Source organism: Tasmannia lanceolata, unplaced genomic scaffold, assembly GCF_043159265.1.
Source record: "Tasmannia lanceolata isolate RefF3 unplaced genomic scaffold, GAP_Taslan_0.1 ptg000002l, whole genome shotgun sequence".
NCBI lineage: Eukaryota > Viridiplantae > Streptophyta > Magnoliopsida > Canellales > Winteraceae > Tasmannia > Tasmannia lanceolata.
Genome location: NW_027518679.1, coordinates 28,878,059 through 28,896,115, shown reverse-complemented (window position 1 = coordinate 28,896,115; position 18,057 = coordinate 28,878,059). Strand labels below are relative to the sequence as shown.

Below are 18,057 nucleotides of genomic sequence, written 5' to 3'. Positions count from 1 at the left end.
AGAAAGATTGGAGGCCTTAGATTTTTTACCTCCTTGATGAGACATTCTATGTGATCATGTATGTAGTTCCCCTCACTAGATGTTTGTGTTTCTTCCCCCACCGTCCGAGCGGGTTTGTTTGCATTCTTCGGAACTGTAGCTGTCAGCTTCTTGGGAACTGTAGCTATCTTTGAAAAAATTTAAAATGAAAAAAATGGAAAGGGTGTTTTTATCAAAAAATAGGGGTTCAAAACATCAAGGGTTTTCACGTATTTAAAGACCATGCAATGCAATGGTGACTTTCAAGATCGTGTATCTCCACTTAAAACTCCTCTAATGGCCACGATGGATCATGACATGGGAGTTTCCATTGCGCTTCAGAATCGGAAACCGATTCCAGAGACATCGTTATTGAAGGTGGAGATAGAGAAGGTAGGGAGGAATTCGAGGAGGATCCGGTCTCATATTGGGATAGGTGCGAGCCTCGAAACGATCTGGAAGATCTTGACGGATTACGAGAGGCTTGTCGATTTCATTCCGGGTCTCGCCGTCAGTCGATTGATGGAAAAGGGAGAGAACTACTCCAGGATTTTTCAGGTAAACTCCTTTTCATTTTCTTCTTCATCTTCTTTGGTTTTTTCTATTGCACTTCTATTTGATTCTGAATGATTAGTCAATGAGATCCTTAAACTAGAATAGATTGTTAAAATCTAGGTTTTAACAATCTTGGATTATAAAATCCATGTTTCCTTAATCTATGTCTATAAATTTGCCGATCCGCCCCAGGGTCGTTATCTTTCCGGGTTAAAAAATAAAAATAAAATCTATGTCTCTTATCTATACGTAATTGACCATCCATATTCAATTATAAAAATTTAATACTATATCATTTAACTTGATTTTTGTATTGTAAGAGATCCAAAAATATGACATATCAATTGGGCAGCCCAGATCAATCAAAGGTAAGTTGATTTCTTACATGCACCTACATATCGAAAAAACCTTGTCATATATTTTTAAAACATTAAAATGCATTATTCCATTAATAAGGTAAGTTGCAAAAGTAAAATAAATTTCACGATCATCAGCTTTCAAAATATGTGAAACATCTTTGTTTAGAATGAACCTTATTGTTTTAGATGTGTGATAGTACATACAACTACGTGTTTGATTTTGTGGTTATCTTGCTTATGTGATAGTTTTTAACTGCATGTTTGTGCTTATTCTGAAAATTTCTAAAGTTTCATTTTAAAATTTCATTTTTACATTGACCCACATAGATTTTTATGATTTTTATAAGATTTACAACAACTTTTATAAACTTTTACGAATTACTTCGACTTCCATGGGGACTGATGTCTTAACCAAAACCAATGTTTGAATGCCTTATTGCAAACACTAAATAAGTAAGACATTTAGGGGCTGTTTGGAGACACGGATTTTAGAATCTAGGAGTTCTTCAAAATTGTAGATGAGAGACAAGAGAAGTGGACCAGCTGTCATTTTCTGATTTCTCGCCCTTCTTTCTGTCAGCAAGAGGGTAGTAAATCATCCCATATTTCCCGGTTTTGAAAATCTCAGGATGTGGGAGAGATTTCTAAAACCTGGATTTCTTACTTATAGCATCGTCTCTATGTCATTTAGCTTTCTATATCTATTTTGGATGCAGTCAACAATTTCACATTTTGCTAAAAAATGAATTGGATTCAAAATAGATTCCATTCGATTATATCTCTAATAACTTGTGCAAATTGGGTCTAGTTGGACTAGGAACCTGGCTATTTGGATTATGATAAAAAAAATCTTGGGAAAAATATCCTTAGAAAATGAGTTATCCTTTGGCTAGCTCGGATTCCATGAAAATTGTTTCATACTCAGAAACATTTTCATTTTATCAAAGAAATTTTCAAACCTACTAGACCCGGCTGGGTTTTCTTTCCTTGTGCCAAGGCTTGGTTCACACTATAGACTTTGGAAATAATTTTGTTGTTTTTTCTTTTTCCTTGTGCCAAGGTTGGGGAACAGAGATTGCCATTTGGGTTGAAATTTAATGCCAGAGCTATTTTAGATTGTTATGAGAAAGACCTTGAACCCCTTTCTTCTGGACGAAAGCGAGATCTTGAATTTGAGATGGTTGAAGGAGACTTCCAAACCTTTAAAGGCAAATGGTCTATAGTGCAGGTAAAATCCTACTTTACATATCTCTTATTTGTCATAATAACTTGTGAACTAATTCGTTTGACGAAGAGGAGAAAAGTAGGGGGAGAAGGCTGGCTACTGATCACTCGTGCGAAAGCGATCAAAAAATTTCTCCCTAGATCTTCTAACCATGTGACTTATCATGTAGGTTGTCACTCATAGACTATGATCTGATAGAGTGATGTACGATCGATACCCAAAAGGGTTTTGTACATACACCACTAGGGTGTTTGTAGCGATACATCTATTAGATCTCAGGCTGGATGAAGATGGATGACTGAGATCAAAGCTGGATACCCATGAGAGCTTAGGGAAGAGAGGAGACGAAGGGATTAGAGATTCCTTTTCTGTTTCTCTCTCATAGAATGATGTATTTGTAGAAAATTTAGAAGCTCTAATCCTAATTACACTCATACTCAAATTATTAGGAATTCTAGCCACACTCACAAAATCTCAACACGTTGAGGCATTATGGTAATTATAAGTATGCCATCAGTGAACAAATATCATTAAAATTAACATATTCAGAATAATGTCATTATCTCTTAAATTTTAAATATAAATCTACTTTCCAATCAAACCGGTGACACAAACTAATCCCTAATAAACTCCCGATCAAGCATCACTCTTCAATCTGCGAAGACCGAAACAGGTGAGACCTCCGGACTCGAGCATCATCGCAATGCCGAGAGCTCTGTATCAAATCTCCATCTAACATGTACGACAACATACCAACTCCATATAGCCCGTCCTAGAACCACATGATAGGCTTATTGAAGTGAATCAGCTCCAATCCAATGCGAGCTAATAGCTCTGAGCCTCCATCCACTCCAGCACACAATTATTAATTTATCGAGTAAACAATTGTTTCACAAACTTTCTTTTCCAAAATAAGTATATTTAACTAAATAAATATATTTAACTAAGTAAATAAATTTAGAAAACAGTTTGTAAATCTCCAATAAAACACTCAACACCACTGGCAGATAAGAAAACATAAGTGTGGGCCATCCACTACCCAACCAGTCAAATCAAGAACACTGATTGATAATCAAATCTACAAAAGGGCGTAATATAATATCACAGACACAAAATCTTTCTCAAGCACATGTTTCATTATGTATCAGTCTAGCTGCTTTTCCAGCACTACCCAACCAGTCGAATCAATCACAATGATGGGTAAGCATGCCAGAGTTGCAATCACCGAACTTCAACTTTCTAACAAGGCAAAGGGTTACTGAGGGCATATGGGTCAGCTACAACACAACTCGCACAGTAACAAATATATAGATCAATCTTGTACATGTAGGTAATGGTCTACAGCACATGTAGTGTGATAGACATGTTCTACAGTAACAACTTCCCGCACAGTAACAAGAATAGAGATCAATCACACTGTACAGGATAAGTCCTATTCAACTTGGGTCACACCTCCACACGTATGGCCATTCTTTTTTCTTGGATTGGCCATACATGTGGCACACGTTGCCCCCTTTTTTGGGTTGGCCGTACACGTCGATTTTTAATATAAGGAGTTGTTGGGTTTGGAACCAATCAATTACTCCCAAAGCTTAAGCTGTTAGAGACGATGTTATTTGATCATTATATACTTCAACACGTAATTGTGGCTGACATTTTAAATTATGGATTAAAGCATCAGCCTTTATTGTAGGTTGATGAAAAAAAAAGCAAAGGTGGTGGCTCTTATGAAGCCCCAGACTCTCCTACTGTTCTTTCGTACACCATTGATGTGGTACCGAAGCGATGGCCACCAATCAGTCTTGTGGAAGGAAGACTCAAGAACGAGATCGAGAAGAACCTTCTTTGCATCCGAGAAGAAGCCAATAAAACTTTCTCCTCTCCTAACTAAATGATCAAGCTGCTTATCTAGTGTTTTATTTTATTTTATTTTATATTTGGTTTGGAAAGCTGGATTGAATCTCTGACCTCAAGGTTGGAGAATAAAGCCTTATCTAGTTTTTATGCAATACATAATCGATGATTTAAGATTTTATGGTTTTAGATATCTTTGTGGAGTTTTTTATATGGTGTGAGTTCAGATGCAAAACGAAATACAGCTGACCTACCTCATTGGGGAAAAGAATTCATGGAAAATGATAGGAGGAGGCAGTAAGTCGGGTTAAGTGGGACCCGCTAAAAAGATCATCAATGACCTGAAAAATTCTTCTTAAGGAATACTCTCCATCCATCCATCAATCTAATTGGGAACTCTCCCGCTATAAGCGCTCACTATGGAGGCAAAAGACCAATCTTTACGTGACTTCGCACCAGTAATCACCCTCCAACTGGTTAAGGTTGGGATACCAATTCATAGCTATGCTAGTCACCGTGCATGAAGCACCAACCAGTCCACTCGAACCCAATCATCAGTCACCGTGCACAAGGAACCAACCGACCCACTCGGACCCAATCATAAACGTTCCATAGAGTAATAACGATCATACAACGCAGATCAAACATCTAGAAATTTTGCATGCAATGAAATCCAACATCTTTAAAAATATAAAATAACTTGGATTTTTGGGCAAATAAGACATGCAAACAATGGCGGACTTGATCCGATTTTCATGTATTTAATTATGCTAAAGATATGCTTTAAATAACCAAATGATATCAGTTCCAAATACATAACTTTAGTTCCTAAACATGGCTTTTAAAACAGATTTTATCTGTAGGAAAAACCCCTACACAAACTCACAAGTTACGTACCAATAGTTCGAACGACCAATTCCCTTACAAACCTCCAAGTTCAATCTTTCAAATTGCCTATAATACAAGCAATATCTAGTTTAGAAGGTTTGTAAACTTTTATAATATAATTTTTAAGTGTAGTCCCGCCACAAAGGTGCTGTCCGATTTTCAAACACGTTTTTGGACATACTAGACACTCGGCAGAAAAATATTCATATAATATTCATATGAATTCCAAAAATTATGAAACCCGAGCCATTTGAAAGAAGACTCAAAAATCTATAATTTTATACGGCATGACAAAACTTAGATCAGATAATAAGACCTTCGTTTTTAAGTCGTAACAGAACTCGGACCCAAATTTCAGGTAGATTAGACGCACTGTATGAGAATATTCATAAAATAATCATCTGAAATCCAAAATTATGAAACCAGAGCCATTTGAAAGAAGACTCGAAAATTTATAATTTCAAAGAACACATCAAAACTTAAATCAGATCATAAAACCTTCGGTTTTTAAGATGTAACAAAGATAAGACCCAGAGAATGGCATCATGCAAAACATAATTGTGATAGTCCTAACATACGAAATACGGCCCACATAGTAGCTACACCACAAATGTGGCCAAAATAAGTGTGTACAACATATGGTTTAGATTCAAATGCTAATTATTAACAATGCAAATTAATATAGATTCAAATGCAAATATAGATTCAAATATGCGAAAGTCCCCAATATAGATCCAATGAGTATTGGGGTCCTCTTACTCCTTGCTTCGCAAATGATTTTGTTAAGGAATAAGGCCTCCATAAGAGAACTTTGAAGAGTTTCCACAGCCTTGAGATCAGCAACACTACCAAAACCACTTGAAATATGCCAACAAAACCCATCTCTAGAGAGAGTGAGAGATGTTCTCAATTGTTTGATCGATTTTATGAAGTATTGCTAGTATTTATAGGAAGGTTTTCATGCTTGTCTCTCTATGTAAGGACATTAGTGATGTTTGAATGACAAATTTTTGGCCCACAGACAAAAAGAGAGATATAGAAAGAGACAGTGAGAGAAAGCATCATTCCTAAGTTGTCAAACCAATCTCTTCCAGTGTTACTCATCTGGAAGGATGGAATTCTCAATAATATGTTTCTAGAAGATTGGTAGTGCATGCAGGCAAAATAACACATAGTTGGACCCATAGTTAGCAAAACTTCATCTTAAACGAGATTTTTTCCAAAGGAAAACACTTCAAAACAGGATCCCATTTAGAAAATAGAGAAGATGATTGAGATCGACCTAAGATTTTGTCAATTTCAAATTGATTTTTTGCTTCTGTGGGGATTCATACCCTCCTTGTCTTATTACCCACGTGTCACTAGAGACCTCTTGTCTTTTCCTCCTTACTGGGTTCCCGTTTTGTCACCCATCTAGAAGGCCGGAATCTTAGTAAAATGTTTTGGGAATTCCTAGCGTCCATCGCAAAGGTCTTCTTGCGGCTGGTCTGTTGCACTTCAGACCAGCCACCTCGTGAATGGAGACAACAGCTGTTTGTCTCCATTCACGTCTCCATTCACGAGGTGGCTGGTCTGAAGTGCAACAGACTGGCCACGAAAAGCCTTTTGCGATGGACCTTAGCGAATCCCAAATGTTTTTTTCCAAAGGAAAACACTTCTAAAACAGGATCCCGTTTAGAAAATAAGAAAATGGTGAAATTGACCAATGATTTGGTCAATTTCAAATTGATTTTTCACTTTTGTGGGAATTTGCCCCCCTTCTTTGTTTTCTTGCCCACGTGTCATGAGCAAGGCTCTTGTCTTTTTTGCCAAAAGAGATTACCATTTTGCTAGCAACCTTCTTTTTCGAAAAGAAAAACACGTTTTGATTGTTCGCAGTGTACCAACTTTCCAATTTTAGCTGTACAGTATTTTGTAAATGATAAAATTTTAAGGGAAGTGATATATCAGCCCCTTTTGATTACCGGGGACAACCCCAGTGCCAGTGTACATGGCAATCAGGTCCCTTGAATTCTTCTGACATCAAGTACTTCAGCCCCACTTTAGTCATCGATACACTAGCTCTGGGTGTCCCCAGTAATTGAAAGGGGTGGATATATCACTTCCCGATTTTAAACGTATTAAATGCATTTTTTTTTGTTCTTCTTGTTTATTTGACCATTGTTTACTAAATGTTTTTGAACCAATCCTATATATAAAGCTGAATGTGGGAAGCTGAGGTTGTGCCACGTGTCACACCCACAGCTTCCCAGAATTAAATACCGAATTAATTACTAACTAGTAAAGACCCGCCGTGCGATACACGGCACGACAAAGAAAAGTAAATGATTCTAAAAATAAATGAGGTAAATAATGGGAATACATATTTTCTAAAGTATTTGTAAAGAAGTGCAACTCTCGATAAGAAACATGGAAAAAGAATAGGAAATAGCAAAATAATACGTAAAAGAAATTGATTAGAAAAATACTCATTTTATCTTTTTCTCTTAATAGTAAGATACTCTTCCAAATTCATCGGGGTTTTAAAATCAAAGGCATTTCAATAGTTTTTTCCAATAAAAGAATGTAAATGACCTGAATAAAGAATGTAAATGACCTCAACAATATAACAATTCATCTTATACTCATACAGCATGGCAGAGGAAAGGAAAGCAGGATTTAAATACAATGACAAAGAGAACAACATGTGGAAGATAACTCATTCCTCAATAGCAAAAAACTTATCCTTTGCCTCAGTTAGCAAGAAAACTCATTGAATCCCATCTATAACAACCATCAACTTTCCAACGGCTCAATTAATACGATGAATTGATTAATTTGGCAAAAGATAAAGGATATATTCATGGCTCAATTTAAAAAGGATAGAACTTGGAATAGGGTGTGAACATCAGCTGTTGTCAGAAAACCCATTCCGTGGAGATGAAGACAATGGAATAAGTATGTCACCATGCCACTTTTCTGTAAAATTCTTCTTTAGCCCCCCTCATTGCAACCCCAAGGAACAATGTAAACCAAAAATCCAATCCAAATGAAGAAAGAAAAGAAGACTTCTTTATTTAAAAGAAAGATACATTCATAACAAATATGCAATTTGGAAATACGTCATCTGCCTAGGAACATGGCAAAAAAATTTATAAATTAAAACTAAAGAACTAACATCCTACTCCAAACAGTTGTTACATTCAAGGAGTTTCTATGAGACTACTATTTGTCCCTACCTTGAGGGTAAGTCCAATCCCAAACATTGGAAATATTATTGATGCAGCTTGATCTATCATCATGCTGATTTTCTTCATTTCTTCAACTGATTACAACAACGAAAAGTTTGCTTTAAGATTTCTTTATTTGAAAAAAAAGATACATTCATAACAAATATGCAATTTGGAAATACAGCCTGTGCATAGAAATATGGCAAAAAAAATTATAAATTATAACTAAAGAAATAACATCCTACTCAAAATAGTTGTTCCATTCAAGGAGGTTCTATGGGACTGCTATTTGTCCCTGGCTTGAGGATAAGTCCAATCCCAAAGGATGGAAATAATATTGATGCAGCTTGATGAAAATCCGAGGGTGGTCCCGAAATGGCAACAATGAGGAGTGAGAATTATTAGGTTGCTATCAAGTTTTAACCTTTTGAAAACTCAAACCTAATTTAGAAGATTAAGAGATCAACAATGAAATTCAAGAACACAAGTTAAATCTAAAGGTGCAATGCAAATAAAGAGCAATAGTTTAAGAGAGAGTGCACCCGAGATTTAAAGTGATTCGGTCCTCAAAAAGCGAGGCCTACCCCACTCCACCAACCAAACCCGTTGATGGCTTCACTATGTGATCTTCTTAACTTCGGCGAAGATCAATGCCGATTACAATTCCGAATGCCTTTAACCTTGGTGGCAATCTTCACCACGGAGAGTGGGCTACGCTTCTCCGAACACTTGCCCAAATACAATCTTGATAAAGAAAGAAATAACTAAAAACAATCCCTCACAAGGGTTTACAACTTTGTGGAAGATGTACAAATTGAGCCTATTGATCCAAATCCTAATCTTAGAGGATGAGAGGCCTACACAAGTTTGAATCACTCTTAGGATCTTCAAGTAAGTTTTTAGAGTGTTAGAATTGATTTTTGGGGGGTTTGGAATGCCCATATTTATAGAAAAACCCAAATATGACTGTTCAAGGGCATAGTGGTAATTCCAGCAAAATTACCAACGGCTATTTTTCTTACCGTTATAGTGTTCTCGGAGTTCCGAGAATTTCTCTCGGAGTTCCGGGAATACAAACAGAAGATGGAAAATTTCTACTTGACCATTTCTCGGAGTTCCGAGAAGCTTATCAGCAGCAGATTTTCAATTCTGTTTCTTTGGGCTTCCAACTCTCAACCAAGTTGGGATTGCTATGAGGGTTCCAAGGTGTTGGAACACCACAAGGACAATCTCTTTAAACATTTTAGGGTGTGTGAGATTAACTTATTTATGCCTCTTAAAATCTAAATTAAGATTGGATCTTATACAAACTAAATTGACTTCGACCTTCAATGCGATTCTTCAAGTCTTCATTCGTCTTGGATCTCCGATGTCTTTAGCCTTCATAATGTGGTTCAATGAGATCTTCTTGGCCTCAATCCAAGCAATCTTGTCTTAGCACCAATGTGATCTACAACTTAGACAATCAAACACATTAGTGATCATAAATCACTTGTGTATTGGAATCATCAAAATAAGATGGGAATTGCCAAGGTGGGAACCATTGGGCTTACAATCTCCCCCTTTTTGATGATGACAAGCACAAGAGATTTTCCAATTAAAGCACATATATTTTTCCTTACACTAGAATTCTCTCCCTCTTTGGCATCAATCAAAAAGATTGGGGTAAAAGAAAAACAGAGGGATAAAATTTACAATTTTTAAGCTCCCCCTTTTTCAAGGAAAAAGACAAACCTAGAACTCCCCCTATTTAGAAAAATAATTCAATACAAGAGGGCATATTAATCTAACTATAAAAAGATATTCAAAATTTAGCATAAGCCCCTAAGCTAAGCACATATGAAGAGAATCATATGGGAGCTTTGGGAACCCAAGCTTTCTTGGTTCCACCGCAATCCCTAATCTTAGATGCAGATTGGAATTGGTAATGACCATTTATTCCACAATAATGGCATCTAACATGAGGGTTGGATAAGCTAGTCCTATCATAAAATGCATGATTAGGTCTATGACTAGCCTTCTTTAAGATTATGTCAATAATTTTATCACCATTTAGGAATCCATGGAGACATAATCTTAACCTTTCATTTTCATTATGAAGATGGGTTAACTGATTTAAAAAATCATTAGTGTCATCTTCATAAGATTTGGAAGATCTTGCCACATTTTGACGTTGGCAAGTTTTCTCATCCAAACAACCCTTAAGGGTTTCAATCTCAAGTTTAAAATTTTCAATTTGTGCTTGAGATTTAGATATGGAAGAAGTTGACTCAATTTTCAAAATATCAAGTTCATTTTCTAATTTAGAAATAGATTTTTTAAGAACTTTATTTTTTGAAATTTGAGAATGCAAGGTTGAGCACAATTCATCATAAGATATTTTTTCACTATCACTACTTGATGAATTATAAGAGAGGTTAGAATTTACCTCAACTTCATGGGAGAGTGCCATGAGGCAAAGATCATCCTTTTTTGCTTCCCCTTCACTTGAGCTTTGTCCCGAAGTGCTCAAAGCATCCCAACCGGCTGCAAGAGCCTTATGCTTCTTCCAATCCTTTTTTCCCTTGTACTTAGAGGAAGATGACTTGAGAAGTGGACACTCCGGTCTTTTGTGTCCCGTCTTCTTGCAATTGTAACACCTTATAACTCCCTCAACATCACTTTCTTCTTTCTTCTTCTTTTTATCCTTTTTATGCTTCTTTCTCCATAAGCTTTTAAATTTTCTTAAAGCTTCTTCCTCATCACTATACGCCTCACTTGAGGATGATGAGTCTGCTTTTACCTTGGAGACCTTTAGAGCTAGAGATCGACTTTCTTTTTCTTTCTCTTTTGGCTTCTTCTCCTCTTGTTGGCTAGTGAGGAGCATCTCATGGGTGATGAGAGATCCTACGAGCTCTTCCATAGTTAGCGCCTTGAGATCCTTTGATTCTTGAATGGCGGTGACTTTTGGATCCCAATGTGGAGGAAGTGACCTAAGCAACTTACTCACAAGCTCATCAGTAGGATAAGATTTACCAAGATTAGCTAATTCATTAGAAATTTTAGAAAATCGGGTATACATTTCTGAAATACTTTCATTTTGATCCATTCTAAACATTTCATATTTGCTCTTTAACAAGTTTATTTTGAAATCTTTAACTTGTGATGTTCCCTCATGGGTAACGGCAAGTGTATCCCAAATAACCTTGGCGGAATCAAAAAAAGCTACTCTATTAAACTCCTCCGTAGATAGGGCGCAAAAAAAAGAATTTATGGCTTTGTAATTTAAATTTGCATGCTTTTTCTCTATAACATTCCATTCTTCAAATGGTTTGGAAGGCAACATGTATCCATTTTCAACAATGTGCCAAAATTCCACATCTATCGAAAGAAGATAGATGCGCATCCTTGTCTTCCAATGTCCATAGTTGGACCCATTAAAGAAAGGAGGTCTAGTTGTGGAATGGCCCTCCGGAAGTCCGGTTCCATTTGTATTTGCCATTTCACAAATTAAAAAAGTTGCCAAAGATCTAATGATCTTTCCCTTGTTTTGAAATTTAAAAAAAAATTTACCAAAGATTTTAAGAAAAGAAAATCTTTTAAGAGCCAAGGCTCTGATACCAAGTGAAAATCCAAGGGTGGTCCCGAAATGGCAACAATGAGGAGTGAGAATTATTAGTTTGCTATCAAGTTTTAACTTTTTGAAAACTCAAACCTAATTTAGAAGATTAAGAGATCAACAATGAAATTCAAGCACACAAGTTAATTCTAAAGGTGCAATGCAAATAAAGAGGAAGAGTTTAAGAGAGAGTGCACTCGAGATTTAAAGTGGTTCGGTCCTCAAAACGCGAGGCCTACTCCACTCCACCAACCAAACCCGTTGATGGCTTCACTATGTGATCTTCTTAACTTCGGCGAAGATCAATGCCGATTACAATTCCGAATGCCTTTAACCTTGGTGGCAATCTTCACCACGGAAAGTGGCCTACGCTTCTCCGAACACTTGCCCAAATACAATCTTGATAAAGAAAGAAATAACTAAAAACAATCCCTCACAAGGGTTTACAACTTTGTGGAAGATGTACAAATTGAGCCTATTGATCCAAATCCTAATCTTAGAGGATGAGAGGCCTACACAAGTTTGAATCACTCTTAAGATCTTCAAGTAAGTTTTTAGAGTGTTAGAATTGATTTTTGGGGGGTTTGGAATGCCCATATTTATAGAAAAACCCAAATATGACTGTTCAAGGGCATAGTGGTAATTCCAGCAAAATTACCAACGGCTATTTTTTTTACCATTATAGTGTTCTCGGAGTTCCGAGAATATTTCTCGGAGGTTCGAGAAATTCTCGGAGTTCCAAGAATTTCTCTCGGAGTTCCGGGAATACAAACAGAAGATGGAAAATTTCTACTTGACCATTTTTCGGAGTTCCGAGAAGTCTATCAGCAGCAGATTTTCAATTCTGTTTCTTTGGGCTTCCAACTCTCAACCAAGTTGGAATTGCTATGAGGGTTCCAAGGTGTTGGAACACCACAAGGACAATCTCTTTAAACATTTTAGGGTGTGTGAGATTAACTTATTTATGCCTCTTAAAATATAAATTAAGATTGGATCTTATACAAACTAAATTGACTTTGATCTTCAATGCGATTCTTCAAGTCTTCATTCGTCTTGGATCTCCGATGTCTTTGGCCTTCATAATGTGGTTCAATGAGATCTTCTTGGCCTCAATCCAAGCAATCTTGTCTTAGCACCAATGTGATCTACAACTTAGACAATCAAACACATTAGTGATCATAAATCACTTGTGTATTGGAATCATCAAAATAAGATGGGAATTGCCAAGGTGGGAACCATTGGGCTTACACTTGATGTATCAACATGCTGATTTTCTTCATTTCTTCTAGATTTGATTAAAAAAGATTGATGATGATAAATTTACTTGAAACAAACAGGCCCTAAGTAAAGCTCTACTTCCACGCTATGATTGTCCTTTGTTGTTGCAACCAGGAAGGCAAGTGGTTTGAACCTATGTAATGAAATGTTCGCCCTTAAAAATCTTTTCAGTTTCTCCATAAATCTATCCTTTTTTTTTTCTCCCGGTAAATGTGCTAGATTGAAAAAGCCTTGTAATAAAACAAATGCTAAGATGAGGTACTCACGAATCCCATTAAAATCAATCAAATCATCACTGGAAGAACATCAAACAGCTAGCAAACTTGCATCCTGCAGAAAATTCAGTCAAGGAATTGATGTCGTCAGCCGGCCTAGTGAAGTTCTCACCAAGATCCACCTCCTTTTTGTTTGGGATTGCACCACATCACGAAGGGGTTCAAATAATAATAAAAGAGTTAAAAGCACCACAGTGTCGCTTGTTGTAGCAGATGATGTAATTCCATAGCCAGGTGCATTTGATAACTGCATGTATAAAAAGTTGTTTGAGCATCAGAGCATTTCAGCACAAATATAGGTTCATGTTTTAATCAGCAATAACTATAGAGAAGCTTTTATTCAAAAAGACGCTAAACTTGGAATAGGCATTGAAGGCTGAGCATAAACCCATCCATTTGAATACATGGCAGCATATGGATTAGCATAATGTGGTATCAATGGCCAACCTTTACTACAAATCTTGCAGGAACATCACAAAGATAATGTGGTATAGGTGGCAGCATATGGATTATCATAATGTGGTATTAATGGTCAAACTTTGCTACAAATCTTGTAGGAACATCACAAAGATAACACTTAATGCCCAAACCTAATGACAAAAGAACAAACCACTAAATCCGAACCTGAAAAATGTATAAAATGTACAATTGACTCTTTGAGAAGTTAAGAATGCACAACTTAACAGTTGTAAAAAAACAGAATAGAAGCAAAGCAGCCAAAATAAAAATAAGAAATAAAAATTAAAAACCAAAATGGCATTTTGACTCTTCCACACCATTGACCCAAACCGAAAGTGAGAAATCCAAGGTATCAAAAAGGAAAAAAAAACCAATAACAAATGAAGCTCCCTGATCTCTCTTTTACTCACACAAAACACTTGATTCACAACCACAGCAAAACAAATGCACTATCATCAATGAAGCTGTTGAACACTGTCCACATTGGGCTTCAAATCCAAAGAAATACATATACGTGTTCAAGAGGGTGAGGCCATACATGTTCAAGAATAGTTGGTAGTCTAGCTTACTCAGATTTACTTGGAAAAGAAAAATATTTCTGATATTTCATGTTTTTTTTATATTTTGATTAGATATGAAAAAATACAGACAGACGTCGAGATTTCTTTAGCAAATAGAAAATCAAGAAAATTACTAATTTTCTAAAAATAAGCATAAGGAAATGGATTAAAAATATACCTCCATTGTCTTATTATTTGCCACAATGTTCTGTTTCTTTTTGCAGTTCAGTATAGAAAAGGAAAAAATAGAGCAGGTCAACAAAAAAAGTTACAGAGTAGAAATAAAATCACAATGAAATGTTGATCCCTATTCCCTACTAATATGATTTGATTTATCCCATAACCGTTACAATTAAGCTGCTAATCCTCAGATCCCACCATTCATCTTTTCATTTGCTGATTTGTTATCGAACAATTAAGCTTCAGTTGGAGAGAAGACAAAATAAGATCCTAGAAGAATTGAATCCATGAGTGTGCCTGAAAATTGTAGACCAATGGCACGGAATAAGATCCTATAATTTGTTAAGACAGGTATAAAAAATCAGTCAGAATTAGAATGAACAGTACACATATTAACATTTTGTATAGGAAAAGAGACAAAAAGAGGCATGTAGAAAATGCCCTTTCAAAATCTTTCCATTAATATTTGTCAAAAAAAAAAATCAACAAATAAAAGAGACGTATTGAGCTACTTGAAGCTACACACAAAAAGCAGCCATTAACACAAAAGCTTTCAATTAATATTTGTAAAAAAAAAAACTTTCAATAAAAGAAAAGACCTGGTGTGCTACTTGAAGATACACATAAAAGAAGCCATTCAAAAGGGGAGTCTATATCCATCAAAGTCTTTTATAAAACCCAATAGGAAGCCATAGATATTCGCCTCGCTAAAACAATTTTTCACTAAGTAGACGCTGAAAGAATTCAATAGATAAGCAGATCTACTAATCATGTTTTATTTCATACAATTCTCATGCTTAATACCATTTCATTTTCGAAACTAAAAGAGAAGAAAAATTAACTACATGCCTGAAAAGAAGAAATATAAAATCCCATTAAATCTATCAGAGGACATTAGAGAAACAATCATATAAACATTGAAATGAAAAATAATTCTCTTCAACAATTGTTGAAGTAAATGAAAACATTCTGAAGAAGCTATGTATTGAAAGAAAAATTAAAGAATTATCATTCTATCGTGAAAGGGGAAAGCTGATGGATTGAGAGAAAAAGAAAATGCCCATGATATGCACCAATAATTTCCATGGGTTAAATCTTTGACCTCCTCTCCTTTCTTTTTAAAGGCAAAGGAAGAGGTGGTGGTTGGATTGTAGAGAGAAAAGTCCAATGCATATGAAATTGCAAAGAAACAGAACACCAATTAGCTGAAATAAAAGAAAAGGGAAGAAAAGTTACATTCACAGGTGGTTAGATTGTTTTGGGTGAAGTGCCTTTAAAATGGTTCAACAACTGAGAGAGAAATAGAGATGGAGCAAGTAAAAACATGGGCATTTCAGGAAATAGAAGAGTAGTGACAACAACTTATTGATCCCTGGTCTTTGTTATTAAGTTGCAAAATAAGGTAAAAATCCCTACAATCCAAAGCATGGTCTTCTTTTCAAACGTGAGAGAGGCATTAAGGTCATTGATGATACAGAAACATACTAGAATAGCTTCATCAATTTGTCATTGTACCAAAATTAGCCACCAAAGAAATCCATACAAATAAGGAAAACACTTTGCCAAAACTGCAAAGTTATGTGATAGAAAAGGTCCTCGCGAACCAAACTTCCAATAATGATTAGTACAAACAGCTAAAAAACCAAACATTAGACTTTTAGGCTTGGCCAAAACACTATATTAATTGAAAGGCTGAATTCAAAGCAATCAACAAATCCGTATATGAGGCCGCAGTTCTCTTGAAAAAGAGGGCTGTGAAATGGATTCATGCAAAATTAACTTCAAAGAACTCTCTGTCGCTACATGTGGAGATATCTACTCCTAAAACCTAGAAAAAAGTGAACTCCATCTTCATTCCTATTTCATAAATTGTCTAAAATGGAGGCTTTCCTTTTCACCTCACTGTCACATTCCGAGAAACTACCCACCCATAGCACTGTCATGCCAAAAAATTTTTTTTTGTGCCTTGTCTAAATTGTGTTTCAATCACATAGCGACCATGGTCTTCAGTTGATTTGGGACCGACAAATGAATAGATGATCTAACACTTCAGAAAACACAATTTTTCACTAAAAATGCTTCAATAAAATCAGCTACTTGAGCATTAAGTATCTGATAGAAAAACAACGAAATAGGTTACTACTACTAATGTGGACTGGAATTGATCTTGCCGAATAAGATGATTCAACAAAAGCATGCGCTTGAGCATTAAGTATCTAAGGAAAAGGCAAAGAAATGGATTACTGATATGGGGTGAAATTGATCCAACAGAAGGAGATTATCTTTGAGATATAAAACTCTAATACCCTAACTAACAGTTCATCTAAATCCATTTTTCAACCTTTACTGATCTGCAAACCATAGAAAACCAAACAGGAAACATAATTTTGATTAAACAAAACAGAGGCCCGAGATTAACACTCTAACGCTAAAAATATATGAAGAAGAATGCCTTCAAGAAAGGAGACATTGGGATTTTTTTTCCCTAATGAAAATAACTGAGAAAATTAGAAGTTAAATGAGGCTTGGGGTACAAAAATTACCTTCTAGAAGTTATAGATCCCTCTTAACGGAGTAGCTATATCTCAGATATTGCAGTTGAATGTCATGGGCGAAATAAGCTTGATATAAATTACCCAGTTGGCATTTTAATTTCAAACTATTCAGATTCTTCTAATGCTCCACATTGCACGGACATGTATGGAATAACCAAAATCCGAATGTGATAGAGAGCTACAACAACGATCAATATGTATGAAAGTAGGGTTGCAACTCGGTTTGATTTTTGGTGTGGGTTGAGGCCTGAGTGTTCTCATTGGCAAAGATACGAAAAATACCATGTCTAATTTCTCAATCAAGTTACACACAGAGAAGATGAAAATGCCACTTTAGGTATCCATGTATTCTTTAGAAAAAACAAATACCCAGATAAAAAAAACCCAAAAATTGAAGAAAGAGGAGGAAAAAAAGATCGGAAAATCCTAAAATTGAATAAGAGAAAGGGGAAGAAAGGAGATCAGAAGCACAGTGTGACTCGTTGTTTTTTTTCCTTTAGAGTTGGATTAAAAAAAAACAGCCTAAACCGTAGCCATTAAAACCCTATTTCTTTCACAGCAGAACCTTAGTCATGTACATAAAACTGTAAAGGGAATCAAAACTGTAAAAATGAAGATAAACGCTAAAGAGAATCAAAACCCTAACCATGGAGAAAGAGATAAAGATAAAGCCCAAAGAAAATTCGAACACAGACAGATAAAGATTAAATCCCAAAGAAAATTTGAAACAAGGGAAAAGCCTTTTATGAATCTTTCTTTGAAAGCTAAGAAATGAAAGAGGGGAAAATTTCTAGCTTTGAAAGGTAAGAATAGAAAGAGGGCCAAATTTCTAGCTGGAGCTTTGAAATGTAAGAATAGAAAGAGGGCGAAATTGCTAGCGGGATCCATTGTAGCCGACCTAAACACATGTCGATTGAAGGCAAGAGGGAGACGAAGCAGTTGCCTGGCTTACTAATGAACAGAAGAGAAGAGGGGAATAGAAATTTTGAGAGATGAGCAGAGAAGAAATTTCAAAAGAAAGAGGGAGGAGGGATTACGGCCTTT

At 35.9% G+C, this 18,057-nt stretch overlaps 1 protein-coding gene and 1 long non-coding RNA gene across 3 annotated transcripts; one reads left to right on the top strand and one right to left on the bottom strand.

Annotated features, from left to right (window-relative positions):
- The first annotated feature begins 89 nt into the window (after positions 1 to 89).
- On the top strand, positions 90 to 4,200 carry LOC143883676 (uncharacterized). Its single transcript, XM_077387006.1, has 3 exons — positions 90 to 576; positions 1,993 to 2,160; positions 3,851 to 4,200. The coding sequence occupies exons 1-3, from the start codon at positions 262 to 264 to the stop codon at positions 4,046 to 4,048; spliced, it is 681 nt and encodes a 226-aa protein (XP_077243121.1). The 5' UTR covers positions 90 to 261; the 3' UTR covers positions 4,049 to 4,200.
- A 3,730-nt stretch (positions 4,201 to 7,930) lies between these two features.
- On the bottom strand, positions 7,931 to 18,057 carry LOC143883665 (uncharacterized). Of its 2 annotated transcripts, none has more exons than XR_013252471.1 (4): positions 17,002 to 18,057; positions 14,623 to 14,755; positions 13,251 to 13,506; positions 7,931 to 8,203 (listed from the first exon to the last, which is right to left on the bottom strand). It is a non-coding gene; the product is annotated as an uncharacterized LOC143883665 (long non-coding RNA). The 2 variants fall into 2 exon arrangements; XR_013252474.1 differs by having other exon boundaries at positions 14,657 to 14,755; positions 17,002 to 18,056.